Source organism: Podarcis cretensis (assembly GCF_951804945.1).
Source record: "Podarcis cretensis genome assembly, chromosome: 4".
In the NCBI taxonomy this organism is placed as follows: Eukaryota; Metazoa; Chordata; class Lepidosauria; order Squamata; family Lacertidae; genus Podarcis; species Podarcis cretensis.
Genome location: NC_137173.1, coordinates 931,475 through 946,428, shown reverse-complemented (window position 1 = coordinate 946,428; position 14,954 = coordinate 931,475). Strand labels below are relative to the sequence as shown.

The 14,954-nt window shown below is 48.7% G+C and overlaps 1 protein-coding gene across 3 annotated transcripts in view; it reads right to left on the bottom strand.

Moving 5' to 3' along the window:
- Positions 1 to 234: 234 nt before the first annotated feature.
- The window catches only part of LOC307214766 (uncharacterized protein), a 102,651-nt gene continuing 87,931 nt past the window's right edge, over positions 235 to 14,954 (bottom strand). For 2 of the 3 annotated variants that reach the window (XM_079973748.1, XM_079973749.1), the window contains exons 2-6: positions 11,484 to 11,974; positions 11,200 to 11,281; positions 10,847 to 10,929; positions 5,263 to 5,389; positions 235 to 2,005 (exon numbers count right to left, since the gene is read on the bottom strand). In XM_079973748.1, coding sequence (XP_079829874.1) covers positions 687 to 2,005; positions 5,263 to 5,389; positions 10,847 to 10,929; positions 11,200 to 11,281; positions 11,484 to 11,885 — 2,013 coding nt within the window. In that variant the 5' untranslated portion in view covers positions 11,886 to 11,974 and the 3' untranslated portion in view covers positions 235 to 686. Of the gene's footprint in view, positions 2,006 to 5,262; positions 5,390 to 10,846; positions 10,930 to 11,199; positions 11,282 to 11,483; positions 11,975 to 13,256; positions 13,324 to 14,954 lie in introns of those variants that run through there. The other variant, XM_079973747.1, reaches the window with a different exon arrangement.

The window sequence follows — 14,954 nt, the reverse complement described above, 5'->3', positions numbered from 1 at the left end:
AGGACCCAGAGGAGGAGAGAGCAGCGTAAAAGGTGGAGCAGGGCTAGGATCTTAAACTGGTGTCAGAGGGGAGGAGACTCAGACGGTACTTCGCCGGTCTAGGCTTTAAGACGTAGAGCTGCACGCTACGGCTTTGAAATGGAAACTGAACCTCAATAAAGACTTTTGTACATAACTACAGCCTAGCGTTGGTCCTCTGTGAGCTGGGACCTAGAGGCAGCTCTGACAATATCAAAAGAAAATAATTGAGGCTCACCTCCTCCAACACACCGCTCCAATTACAATGAAAGTCCTTCTCTAGATCAAGAACTTGGCTGATTCAATTAGTAGACAATTTTATCTCCCCTACTTCAAAGCATGCCTGTTAATTGATTCCAAATTTCATCTTAAAAAACAGGTGTCCTCTGCTCATGGCGACAGCTTCGGAGAGTTCACTCCCCTGTATAAATTCTGTGATGCTTAGTGAGATGGGAGCTCTGCCTGAAGCTCTTTCCACATTCCCCACACTGATGGGGTTTCTCTCCTGTATGAATTCTCTGATGAGAAGTGAGATGGGAGCTCTGACTGAAGCTCTTTCCACATTCCCCACACTGATGGGGTTTCTCTCCTGTATGAATTCTCTGATGGGAAGTTAGAGAGGAACTCTGCCTGAAGCTCTTTCCACATTCCACACACTGATAGGGTTTCTATCCTGTATGACTTCTCTGATGGGAAGTCAGATCAGAGCTCTGACTGAAGCTCTTTCCACATTCCACACACTGATAGGGTTTCTCCCCTGTATGACTTCTCTGATGCTTAGTGAGATGGGAGCTCTGACTGAAGCTCTTTCCACATTCCCCACACTGATGGGGTTTCTCCCCTGTATGAATTCTCTGATGCTTAGTGAGATGGGAGCTCTGACTGAAGCTCTTTCCACATTCCACACACTGATAGGGTTTCTCCCCTGTATGACTTCTCTGATGGGAAGTCAGATCAGAGCTCTGACTGAAGCTCTTTCCACATTCCACACACTGATAGGGTTTCTCCCCTGTATGACTTCTCTGATGCTTAGTGAGATGGGAGCTCTGAATGAAGCTCTTTCCACATTCCCCACACTGATAGGGTTTCTCTCCTGTGTGGATTCTTTGATGGGAAGCTAGAGTGGAACTCTGCCTGAAGCTCTTTCCACATTCCACACACCAATAAGGTTTCTCTCCTGTATGAATTCTTTGATGGGAAGTCAGATCGGAGCTCGTACTGCAGCTCTTTCCACATTCCACGCACTGATAGGGTTTCCCCCCTGTATGAATTCTCTCATGGGAAGTGAGACCGGAGCTCTGACTGAATCTCTTTCCACATTCCACGCACTGATAGGGTTTCTCCCCTGTATGAATTCTCTCATGGGAAGTGAGACCGGAGCTCCAACTGAATCTCTTTCCACATTCCACGCACTGATAGGGTTTCTCCCCTGTATGAATTCTCTGATGCAAAGTGTGATGGGTGTTCTTCCTGAAGCTCTTTCCACATTCCATGCACTGATAGGGCTTCTCCCTTGTATGAATTCTGTGATGGGAAGTGAGAGAGGAGCTCTGACTGAATCTCTTTCCACATTCCATGCACTGATGGGGTTTCTCTCCTGTATGAATTCTCTGGTGCTTAGTGAGACTGTAGCTCATACTAAAGCTCTTTCCACATTCCCCACACTGATAGGGTTTCTCCCCTGTATGAATTCTTTGATGGGAAGTGAGAGAGGCCTTCAAACTGAAGCTCTTTCCACATTCAATGCACTGATAGGGTTTCTCCCCTGTATGTGTTCTTTGATGGGAAGTGAGATTAGAGCTCTGACTGAAGCTCTTTCCACATTCCATGCACTGATAGTGTTTCTTTCCATTGAGATTTCTTTGTTGGGAACTGGAATGGGAGCTCTGACTGCAGCTCTCTCCACACTCCAAATTCTCACGTGGCTTCTCCTCTCTGGGAATTTTGTCATGTTCATCCTTGTTCTCGATTTCCAATTCATCACAATCTGCAATGGAGACAAAAAGGGATTAGAGCCTCAGGAACAAATGAAGGTGGTTTCAATATAATCATATTCCACTGCTGGAATGGCCTGGGAATAGCCCAGACCTTAACCAAATTGAAAATCTATGGAGCCGACAAACGAATCTTTTAAGCAACCCAGCAATACATTGGTACCGTGGTTTATGAACTTATTCAGTTCCAGTAGTCCATTCTTAAACCAAAGCATTCTTAAACCAAGGCGTTCTTTCCCATAGAAAGTAATGCAAAACGGATTAATCCATTCCACTTTTAAAAACAACCCCTAAAACATTTATTTAACATGAATTTTTACTATCTAACAAGACCATTGGTCCATAAAATGAAAGGAATAATCAATGTATATCACTGTATAAAAATCTGTATATCCCTCCCTTCATCCCAATCTCACACAGCGGTTCACAACATAAAAACACATAACGAGAACACGAGCTAACCAGCTTGACAGCGAGTAGTAGTTACTTCCCTCTGGAAGTGGAGAAGAAGTTCCACACTGCTCAGATGGAGCTTGTTGGGCAAGACACAGATCTCTGCCCAAAAAGAGAGTTTCCACATTTGGGCATTCCAACATTGCTTGCTGGAAACGCTGATGCAGGAAAGCTGCTACGTCAACCAACCTTCTATCTTCTCGTTTGAGGAGTACCAGGAGGTACCAGAAAAGGGTGGAGAACCCAGACTGTACGTGGGCCAGGCATGGCAGAAAGGTTTGGCTGCACATTGCTTTGGGTTACCCTGGGGAAGTGACTGACAAATTTGGAAAAAAAAATTGAATAATAATCTCAGAATCTTGTCAGCAGGAACAACTTAACTGAAAACAACGCTACTTTCCGTAACGGAGACACAAACAGCATCCGCATCCGGTATCAATTAGTTGAGATTGCATTCCAGGGGGTTGGACTAGATGACCCTGTGAGGAGAACCTGAGCTTGCAGGGTTAAACAGCTCAGTTCTTTCGCCCTGCCTTCCGAGGGGGCGGAGAGATCCTACGTATACATCCGGGATCTGTTTCTTTGTTCTGTTATTCTGCTTTCGTTTTCGTCCGGTGCGGAGATGCTTTTTCTGCCTGATACAGGTTGATTTACCGGTAAACTGCTGTAAAATAAACACTTCTACATTAGAGGAGCTGACTGGACTCTTGATTTATGCACACCTAATGCAAGCACAGAGGGCAGAAGGCTAAACACGCTGTGTTTACTCTGCTGTGTTTACTCTACTCTGCTCTGCTCAGAGGTCCGGGGAAAGCAGCATATGCACTGGAAGCCTGCAGGACCTTTACCCTGAGCAATATTTCACAGACCCTTTTCCAACTCTGCAATTCTATGATTCAATAACTCAAGAGTCCTTAGATTTGCAAGCACAAACGGTGCTGCTTTTAATTTTCATTCTGGTTTTGAAGTGTTGTTAGAGAGCCAGTGTGGTGTAGTGATTAAGAGCGGTAGTCTCATAACCTGGGGAACCGGGTTCGATTCCCTGCTCCTCCACCTGCAGCTGCTGGGTGACCTTGGGCCAGTCACACTTCTCTGAAGTCTCTCAGCCCCACTCACCTCACAGAGTGTTGTGGGGGAGGAAGGGAAAGGAGAATGTGAGCCGCTGTGAGACTCCTTAAAGGGAGTGAAAGGCGGGATATCAAATCCAAACTCTTCTTCTTCTTCTTCTTCTTCTTGTTTAGTCGTTTAGTCGTGTCCGACTCTTTGTGACTCCATGGACCAGAACACGCCAGGCACTTCTGTCTTTTACTGCCTCCCGCAGTTTCGTCAAACTCATGCTGGTAGCTTCGAGAACACTGTCCCACCATCTCGTCCTCTGTCATCCCCTTCTGCTTCTGCCCTCCATCTTTCCCAACATCAGGGTCTTTTCCAGGGAGTCTTCTCTTCCCATGAGGCGGCCAAAGTCTTGGAGCCTCAGCTTCAGGATCTGTCCTTCCAGTGAGCACTCAGGGCTGATTTCCTTAAGAATGGGTAGGTTTGTTCTTCTTGCAGTCCATGGGACTCTCAAGAGTCTCCTCCAGCACCATAATTCAAAAGCATCCATTCTTCGGCGATCAGCCTTCTTTATGGTCCAGCTCTCACTTCAACACATCACTACCGGGAAAACCATAGCTTTAACTATACGGACCTTTGTTGGCAAGGTGATGTCTCTGCTTTTTAAGATGCTGTTTAGGTTTGTCATTGCTTTTCTCCCAAGAAGCAGGCGTCTTTTAATTATGTGACTGCTGTCACCATCTGCAGTGATCATGGAGCCCAAGTGTACGTAACCCCAAAAGATCATGAACTAGGCTGTTTGGGACCCAAGGTACCACTGTAAAGATCAATTAATAGGGGCAATAATTGAATCTTGGCTTCACACCATTACAGCTGCAGAACAAAAAAGAAAACTTGCTTCACTCCGTGGGAAGGCGTTGTAAGGCAGTAAATAAGGCTAACGGTTACCAAAGTAAATATTGACATGGTGAGAATTTCTGTAGATCTCCTTTTTTCTTTGTGTTTCACATTTCTTCTTCATGACTGCTGTTCTAATAAATACTCCTTCATAAAAGTTACTGCATTACATTCTTCATTAAATTATCTTTCCAATGCTATATAATTTTTTGGTGTTAATCCCCCTAAAAGTGGTGTTTTGAGCCTCACATTGGAAATACACTTTTCCCAAAAGGTTTCCATAATTTTGGCCACTAGTGTAAGTTGCTCATTTTAAAGGTAATCTACTTTTTATATGGGATCAGATTGTTATTACTAATGTTTCATGTGTATATATGTGTTGGAAGCCGCCTAGAGATGGAAGGGGTATAAATAAAAATTACTATTATTATCACTGCTACTACTACCTGAGATTCAATAAGCCTGGCTCTTCTTTGGGATGGATTTTGTTTGGCCCAGTCATGGCATCCCCTCCATCGCCAATGTGAAGCGTCTCTTGGGTCAACCCAAGAAAACAAAAACATAAAACCTGACAGAAGCCACTTATCTTTCCAAACAACTCTGAAGCTGACATTTAAGATGCCTGGGCAGTTCAGACCAGCCGAATCGTGGTATAAAAAGGCAGAACTGGAGGAAGATTTTTCACAGAAAAAACTGTAATTTGCTGTTCAAGGTTTGTTGTGGGGGTGTTAGGTTCCCAGGTGTTGTAGGGGGCGCTGCTGAGCTCTGTGGAAATGTATGAGGTTCGTCTCATAGAGGTATTTCTTGAATTTCCTGGCAGATAGGATGATCCCACAGGGAGCCTTACCAAGAGAGGCCACGATCCCACAATTCTCCTCCATGACGTCCTTATGCAGAGCTCTCTGGTCAGGATCCAGCAACGCCCACTCCTCATCCGTGAAACGAATAGAGACGTCTTCAAAGCACACTGGACCCTAAAAGAAAAGGGGAAATGTCCTCCTCTGAGAACGCAGAAATATGACATGCTACAGAATGCTCTGTCTCCTTCCTTCCTCTTAATTGCTGCATTGTTTCAATATGATTGCTTTGCTGCACATTTTTATTATGGATGCCTATTTTGACATTTTAATTGAATTATTTTATTCTGCTTTTAATTATGGGTATTCGTCTTTGTGCAAATAGGTGGTTCTCTTCCTTGTGGTTTTCAAGTCATCCTGCCTATGCAGGGATTCCAGTTTCCCAGATGGGAGGATCCCCTTTCTCCTCTCCTCATGTCCTGTTCTGAAGAGGATCCTTCCCAGTGCCCCACAGCCAAATTCCAGGGGTTCAAGGGGGCATGGAGAGGGGGAGGAGTGGGGGACAGATGATCTAGCTGAGATTCCTGCAATGCAGCAGGTTGGACACGATGACCCTTGGGGTCCCTTTCAACTCCTGGATTCCATGAAAACTGCAACTACAAAGGAATCCTACTGGGGACATGTTGGGATTCAGAACTTACTGGGTTAATTTTGTTCTGAGTTGTGCCTCCCATTCTGACGTGTGGAAGGAGGGAGGAGCTCTACTTGTTGTTCTCTCTTTGTCTCTGAGAGAGACGGACGCCATGAATGCTAGCAGTCCAGGAGAATCTGAGAAATGCTGAGCTGTAAATATTTTGCTGCAATAAAGAACTGATGAATTTGGACACACAGGTGCTTGGTGTGTTTGTCTGGATCTGAAGCAGACTGCAACAGTTTTGATCCGCTGTGTTTTTACTCTGCAAGGCGAAACCGGAGAGCAGAAGGTCTGCACAGCTTGGCTGGGAAGTGTGCCGGACCGCATTATACTGGGGCTAATTGGGGCCATAAAGCAATTAGCTGGCCAGTGCCAATTAAGATTTCGTCACAGGTTATGGAGGACCTAATTACCGCTAATAAAACTGTTTCTGAGAGTCTGCCGGTGCTTTGAAGTTCAGCTTGAACAGCTGGGAACAAGCTACCGAAGCGGAGCGGAGGTCTGCGTTCTGTGTTTTGCCTGCTGCTAAGAGGCAAGAGTTGCTGAGAGCTGAGAGCTGAGAGAGCAGCTGAAGAATCGGGTGCCGGAGAGCTGACTGGTTTTACGTGAGTAGCAGCTGGGGCCCCGGGAAGAGGAGAGAATGGCAGACAGCCAGGTCCTTGAGGACGTTCCGCTTGAAAAGCTCACTTTAAGAAGTTGGGCAACCTGGTCCAGAAGAGTGAGGGGTTGGTTTCTGGTTACTGGGCTTTGGGATGTAAGCCAGAAAGAGCCACGTCCCCTGAATCCAGGTCCTGAAGGGACAGACATTGCAGGCTTTGAGGCTGCGTTGCCTGAAGATAGCCAGCAGAGAATGCAAAGAGAGCTTGCTATGCTGAAAGCATGTGTACACGCATCGTTTTTGCCCAGTTTGGAGGGCGTAAAGTCAGCAAGGGCTGCCTGGGAGGTGCTGAGAAGTTTGTGTGAAACTTCAGCAGGAGGCCAGAGCCCTGGAGAAGTCATGGAGAGCCTGGAAATGGCTGTAGCCCCAGTCCCTGAGGTGCAAGTCGGGGGGGCTGAGAATTCCAAAGGCAAGTTTCAAAAGTTCTGAAGTGAAACGCAGTTTCAGCGAGGGCAGGGCTGGCACAGAGGGCTCTTCCGGAAGAAGGGGGGCCAGGCCAGCTGAAAAGAGCCCTGGGCAGTATTTTTCCACTGGGGATAGTCGTCCTCAGCCAAAGGCTGGGAAGCTGCGGAGAGCTAGACGCTTCAAGGTCGGCCACCTGGACAAAGTGAAGATAAGGCCTAAAGAGTCGCGTGGGAACGCAGAGGCCAGGCCGGTCTCCAAGGCAACGGAGGAGGCTACTTCTACGGAAGCTGCCAAGGTCCTGAGCAAGGGGGAGTTGGTTGCCAAGACAACCAGAGAGAACTGCTGCAGAAGCCCAAAGAGAGGGGGCAGCGAGACGTTTGTTGCCAGTATGGCTTTGTTTGAGGACAGCTCTGAGAGAGGCACTGTCTTTCGCTTTGTAATCGACTCAGCAGCTAACTGCAACCTGATTCCAGAGACCCCTGCAGTCGAGATGTGGAATTGCACGGCAATTCCGGCTGGGAAAACTGTTCAGTTTGCAAATGGGACAAAGAAAAATGTGACTAATATTGCAAATGTCTTTTTTTCTGTTTTGCAGGAGCAGATGGAAGTTTGCATTGTGCCAGGAGTGCAACACTGTATTTTGTCTGTGCCTTATTTGTTGAAAAAGGGGTTTAAGGTTTGCTTTGAACACGATGTTTGTACAATCTCCAAAGGAGGGAAGCAACAGGTCAGAGTTGCAAAGGGGCAGAATGATCTCTTCATTCTTAAAACGTCTCTGGAGGGTGAGGGGAAGGTTGAGAAAGCACAAGCCCTGCGTGCTACAGTTCCCACTCATGTTTCATGTTCTTGTGCGTGGCATAAGAAGACAGCACATGCTTGTCTTGAAGAACTACAGGTGCTACCCGAGGTTAGCGAAGGCTGTAGAATTGCGGAATGTGCAAGAGTCCTAGATTGTCAGGCTTGCAGACAGGCAAAGATAAGAGGGTGCAGTTACCCCAGGGTGGAGAGGGTAACCACAAAACCTTTTGATCTTGTGCACATAGATCTGTTGGGTCCCATGAAGGAACCAAGTTTGGGAGGGGCCAGGTTTCTGCTGACGCTGCAGGATGATTTTTCGCAGAACACCTGGACACATGGTCTCAAATCCAAGGAAGATGCAGCACAGCTGATTAGACGTTGGATTGAGGAAGTGGAACTAAGGTTCTCCACGAAGGTGCAGGAAATTGCTAGTGACAGAGGTTCACAGTTTACTGGGTCTGCTTTGCAGAAGTTCTTTCACAAGAAAGGGATAAGTCACACAGTGACTTCTCCTCAACAGAGGGGGGTAGCAGAGCTCAGAAGTGAGGCTCTGGTTAAAGCTGCACAGGTGATGCTGTCAGATTCTGGGTTATCTCCAAGGTTTTGGATGGAGGCAATTAAATATGTGAGCTTCACCTGGAATCGGTCCTACAATTCAGTGGTAGGAGACACACCGTTTTTCATGCTTCACGGGAGGAAGCCGCAGGTTCACTTCCTCCGTGCGTTCGGATTAACGGCCTCGGTGCCGGTGCCTGAAGCTTTGCGAGGGCCAGGTGAACCCAAGTTCCAGAAAATGATCTTCTGTGGGTATGAGCCAGCGGCTCGTGCATGGAGGTTTGCGTACCCGTCAGGTGATCAGAGTAAGCTGCTGATCAGTAAACACGCTGAGTTCTGTAAGCAGGAGGAAAAGTCAAAGACCCCTGCCAGACGCGATATTCTTTCAGAATGTCTTTCCGATTCAGAGCAGGAAGGTTCTGATGAGGAGGAAGGAGAGCCAGGGGCTGAGTCTGCTGATGACGATCAGCTCACTGACCAAAGTCAGGAGCAGGATGGGGCATCTCCGCAAGTTGTAAAAAGAGAGCCCAAGAGTGAGCCCAGTTCTCCTGTGAGGGTAATTCCAAGGATTCGAAGACGCGTTAAGTCAGAGGGGGAATCCCAGGATGCAGAGGACACACCTGCTGACCACAGTGAGTCAGAGGCAGTGCCTGAGTTTGTGCCCAGGAGGTCCAGTCGCACAACGAAGGGAATTCCACCTGAGAGGTATCAGGCCACAGGTGCGTGGGTAAGTTTCGCACAGTGCGAATCTGAGAGTTGTGAGGATGTTCCACAGATGCCTGACAGGAACGCCAGGAGAGGGCGCAAGGCATTGGGGAAGGGATTGATCTCACAGAGGTCTGCAAAGGTACATCCACAGGTCTTGTCAGGAATGGAGGCAAGAGGGGGTGTTGGGATTCAGAACTTACTGGGTTAATTTTGTTCTAAGTTGTGCCTCCCATTCTGACGTGTGGAAGGAGGGAGGAGCTCTACTTGTTGTTCTCTCTTTGTCTCTGAGAGAGACGGACGCCATGAATGCTAGCAGTCCAGGAGAATCTGAGAAATGCTGAGCTGTAAATATTTTGCTGCAATAAAGAACTGATGAATTTGGACACACAGGTGCTTGGTGTGTTTGTCTGGATCTGAAGCAGACTGCAACAGTTTTGATCCGCTGTGTTTTTACTCTGCAAGGCGAAACCGGAGAGCAGAAGGTCTGCACAGCTTGGCTGGGAAGTGTGCCGGACCGCATTATACTGGGGCTAATTGGGGCCATAAAGCAATTAGCTGGCCAGTGCCAATTAAGATTTCGTCACAGGACATTCAGAAGGCTGGTGTCACAGAGTTATCTGGGCTGGAAAACCCACAGTTCACAGCTGGAGTTTCAGACCTAATGAGAAGAGCAGCTCATTCCCGGAGGGTCTGTCAGTTTGCATTTCTTAGTGCAGAAGGTATGGAACTGATATTGATCTTTTCTATTCTAGTTAGTTCAAGAGGGTTCCGGAAGCTTCTCTGAATAAATGAAACAGAAGTTTCCTGATGTTTGGGTTATTCCTTCAGAGAAGCTGAGTACAGCTGGGTTAAAGGGGTTCTGTCATCTCGTCTGTCAAGGTCATGCTGACTATAAGAAGAGGCCAGAAGGAGCCTGCGTTTCTCTCTCTCTCTCTCTCTCTCTCTCTCTCTCTCTCTCTCTCTCTCTCCCTTCCTTCAGGTGTTCTGTACATATTATGCTGATTGTTGAGGTTTAAATTTATTATAAGTTGTGGTAAGTTTAGGTTAAGTCTGCTGGAACTGGATTTCTTATCGGCAGGGCCAATCCTGTACATTTTGGATTTGTGACCAGTATACTCATTTGCCTTCAGTAGCAATTAAAGCTCCGCCGGATGAAATACAGTTGCCTCTGGTCTATTTTGGGGAATCCTGCAACGTCTTTACGTTTTCACTCTGCTAACTATACATTGGAGTTCTGCCTGGATCAATACTGAGTAGAATTCCATGACAGGGTCTTCCTCCATGAAATCAGCTGCCAAAAGAGAAGGCCCCCAGCTCCCCACAGCTTTCCAAGTCCCCTCCTCTCTGGGGTTTCTGGCAAGTGATCCAACAGTGTGCCAGCGTGCAGCCTGCCTTTGCTCCTCCATTGTCAGAAGTCTCCGGGCTCTGAGAGACAAGCAGGGAGGGGGGCTTCTGGCAAAAGGAGAGGGAGCCCCCCGGTGGATCCTCCTTCTCCTGACTCTCCTCTGCCTCTCGACCTCCCTCCTCCCACTCGCCTCCTTCCTCTTCCGCCTCTGGTTCTGCACTGCATTCTGCCTCAGAGTCTCCCAGCTCACTAAGCCCTGTTTCCCCTTCAGCTTCTGACACCTCCTCTTCCCAGGCTTCTCCCTCTTCTCCCTCTTCCCGCTCATCCTTCCTCGACCTCCACTCCTTGGGCTGAGCCATCTTCCCTTCCTGGTTCCCCGGCTGCTTCCTCCCACCATTCCTCTGTGCCCAACCAGTCCATGACATTGCTCCATCCCTCGGCTTCTGACCCCACAAGGCAGCTTCCCCTGACCTGATCTGGTTCCATAGGCGCTGTTCCCCTTCTGCTCCCTTGAAACGCTGGATCAGGAGGTTTTGCCAGCATCATTCTGTCTCCTGCAAGAGAAAACAGGTAAGCAAGATGCCAGGAGTCCCCGTGTCTCTCACAGGTGAAACAGGGCATCTCTAACTACAGATGGGCCTTTCAGAAACCCTTTCCTGCTGAGTGCAGTTAGACGTTTGTGCCCATTTCATATGTTAGTTGTGCAAAAGTACTTCTCCCTTCCTCTTGGTCCAACTATGCCCCCCCCCTCAAAAAAACAAGATGAAAAGAACACACAGATTAGTTGGGAAAGCAACAGAATGAAAAACCACCTTCCTCCTTACCCAGTGGCCTCTCTCTGGTGTCCAACGGAGGCCTCTCTGCCTCACAGGAATCCAGCTCCATTTCCTCAAAATGATCCTTTTCCTGATAAAGAAACAAGGATTCAAAACAGAGAAAAGGGAGAACGATAAGAAAGAGAATGACAAAGACAGAAGCTTTATGGGTAATAGATCTCATTCCATGGATGCTTTCCCAGAAAAAGGGTGGGTCATCAGTAGAGCATTATGGGATGTTCTCCATCCTGTTTAGAACCCCTTGGGAGTATCCAGAGGAAAGTCTCTCTCACCTGCTTTCTCTCCTCCGCCTGACTCAGGAGGAAACCTTCGGCCAGGGCCACCGCCTGAGAACTGGTCTCCACTCCACAGTCCCTCACCCAGCTCTCCATCTCCGGGGGAAGGACAGCCAGGAACTGCTCCAAGATCACCAGGTCCAGCATCTCAGCTTTCGTGTGCCTTTCTGGCTTCAGCCACTGGTGGCAAAAGCGGTAGAGTTGGCTGCAAACCTCTCGGGGTCCTTTGGCTTGCAGGTAGCAGAACCAACTGAACTGCCGGATCTGCACCTCTGAGCGGAGGGTGTCCTCCTCACCCAGGATCTTCAGCACAGCATTTTCCCAGAATCCCCCACTGCTCCAAGTTTGGTTGGGATGGGCTTTTCCTGCTTCAGGGCCAGCTGAATCTCGATCATCCATCTGCGGTCTCAGGAAACTTCTAAGAGATCAGAAGGAACCCTTTGATCTTTTTAAAGTTCTGTCTGTCTTAATGAGAAGTCCTGGAAATCCTACAAAGCAAATACATTGTTCTGTTACAGAATTTGTAGGTTAGGAGAAGAAACAAGATCCCTGAACAAGCATGGATGAGTCTTGCCAGGAATCAGGACTGGACGGTACCAGAGCCCAAACCATGAAATATCTTTTTGAAATAACAGAGGAGGAGGAGGAGGAGGAAGAGGAAGAGGAGGAGGAGAAGCAGAAGCAGAAGCAGAAGCAGAAGCAGAAGCAGAAGCAGAAGCAGAAGCAGAAGAAGACTCTAGCTCTCCTAGAAGGAAGGTTGCAATGCAAAATGCGGAGGCAACTGAAGGGGTTTCTGGGAGATGAATCAGCCTGGTTGCTCCTGCCTTCCAGTCAATGCATGAAGTCAGAATTGACTGACAAGGCAATCATTTGAAAAATGGATGCTTGGCTCTAGTGGGGGTCCTCACCCGGGGGTCCTCAGGAGTTGTTCTCCCCCACCCCCACTTCTGGGCACATTTCCCCCCTGCTTCTGTCTCCTTTTCTTGCACTTGGACTCTCCGCCGCTCTGAAGACAGACTCCTGGGGTGGGGTTCCTTTTTCTTTGCTCTGAGGGCCAGGTATGTATCTGGAGAAGGGCCAAGTGGGCGGGGCCAAAGACATCTCCCTTGAAATTTAGGAGGGTAATTTATTATGATTATTCTCTTAGATGGCTTAACACACGCACAGCCATTGATGCCCAGGTCCCTGGAGGCTCAGTGAGGAGCAGCGCCCATTTCCGGCTGCTTTGCCATCAACAATCCCTTTGGGACAGAGAGGATGGGGTCCTGGGATGCCCTGCTCTGGGTGCGAGGGGATTGCTGCAGTGGCCTCCGTGGGGAGCTGCCCTGGGAGACACTGGGAAACTGGTCCCCAATGCAGCAGCCAGGCTCTGGGCTGGGATCCCTCTCTTTATTCCTGGCCTCTCTTTCCCACCTTTTCTTCCTCCCTCTCAGTGGGTTTTTTTTTGGGGGGGGGGTCTAGTCCACCTCCTCGTCCAGCTTTGGAAAACCAGTTGCACATGTTTCCTCTGTTGTGCAATGGGACTCCTTTGTTTAAAGAAGGGAGATTTCGTGGGAGTCATTTTTTCTGAAAGGCCAACTGAGTTTGGGACCCTCTGCTCTGCAGGAAGGAGAGCGTGGCAGACCTGGCCCCTCCCTGGCAGGACCCTCTCCTCCCCCCTGACTTGGGGTCCCCCCCCCTGCAGGAGCAGATCAGGCCCCCCAGGCCCCCTCCCCTGCTGCAGCCCTGGGACCCCCCACCAGATCCCAGAGAGAGAGAGGGGAGACTCACAAGATCCCAGGAGGGGAGAGCGAGGCAGCCCTTGCAGGAGAGACACCCAAGCAGGGAAGGACTGGGGAGGGGGGGCTTGGCTCTGGAGGACCTGCCCCCCTTGCTTCCTGGCCTCTCTAGGAAGGCAGCTCACTTCCCTTTAACCCTTGCCAAGCCGAGTCCCTCCAGCTCAGCCCTCTCTCGCTTGGCATGTAGCAGGAACCCCCCCACCCCAATCATTCAGTTTGTATAAACTTCACACTCACACACTACATACGCCACATTTCTGTTATAAATTCATAACGCCACATTTCTGTTATAAATTCATAGAAAATCAACCATACATTGGATTTGCACTGTTCCATTTTTATTTTACTCCATATGACAAGAACTCACAAAGGGGGGTGACTTAGTCCTGGTCAGCCATAATCCCTTCACTGTCTCAGCACATACACAGGAGCCCTGCCCATGCCAACCCCGATGATCCCAGACAGAAGACAATCAAGATCACAAAGAACTTGCATATGGGAGTGGATTCAGCATGGACTGGAACAAAGGACACTGATCAGATCTTCCCTCAGGGGGCAGGAAACTGCAAACTCCCCTTTGTCTCCTACAAGTTCCTGGAAGGGGAGGGGGAAAGGAGGAACCAGCCAGGTGACAGGACACTCAGGTTACCACCAACTCCTCCCTCAACCCCTCCTTTCTGTAATGTATGCATGATGTTTCTGGGGGTGGGCTAGACCTAGAGGAGGGGAATTCAAAAGTTTTTATAAGACCTTGCACACTATTCTTCTGGGTCCCTCCTCTCTCCTGCAAGTGAGGGGAATACCCTGTTGCAACAGTTCAATAAAGGCCAAGCCCACAGGCTGCTGTTTTGCTCCAAGTTATCCTGGTTGGTGTCTTTGTTTTGTCCAAGGGAGCCCTCGGATTTTTCCTGTAACAGGCAGAACCTCAGATTCTTATTATTTGTTATTCATTCGGGGGGCAGCTGCCCCCCGGCTCCGCCCATGCCCAGATATCCTTTTGGGGGTGAGGCTCTTGGCTGGACTCTGAGCATCTCCCTCCCTTGGGTGGAAACCAGAGGAAGAGCCTGCAGGGAAAAGGGCTTTGCAGGAGGCAAGGAAGCTCCTCCTGGAATTCAGGAGTGGAGAGAGAGGAGGGGATCCCAGGGTCATCTAGTCCAACCCCAGCAGTGCAGGAATCTCAGCTCAAGCATCCAGGGCAGATGGCCGTCCGATCTCTGCTGAGAAACCTCCAAGGAAGGAGAGTCCCCCACCTCCCAAGGGAGACCTTTCCCCTGCCCAACTGCCCTTAGATGTCCCTCAAGGCAGCGGGTCCTGAGTTCCAGCCCTGCTGAAACAATGGCACTGGCTACCAAGGAGGAACCAAGCGAAGTTCAAAATAAATAAATCCTATTCTCATCATGAATCAATCCTTAAAAACTTCCCTAAACAGGGCTGCCTTCAGGAGTCTTCTAAACGTCAGAGAGTTGTTTATTTCTTTGACATCCGATGGGAGGGCGTTCCACAGAAGAGGCACCACCACCGAGAAGGCCCTTTGCCTATCATGTTGTAAGCTGCCTTGAGCGTTGTTTTAACGATATAAGGGTTACAAATAAAATAAAATGAGGATGATGAAGATTGAACAAATGTCTACGATTTCCCACAGGCTACTTTGTGTGAGGGAAACTGCAATCCAGGGAGTCTCTGGCAGGAG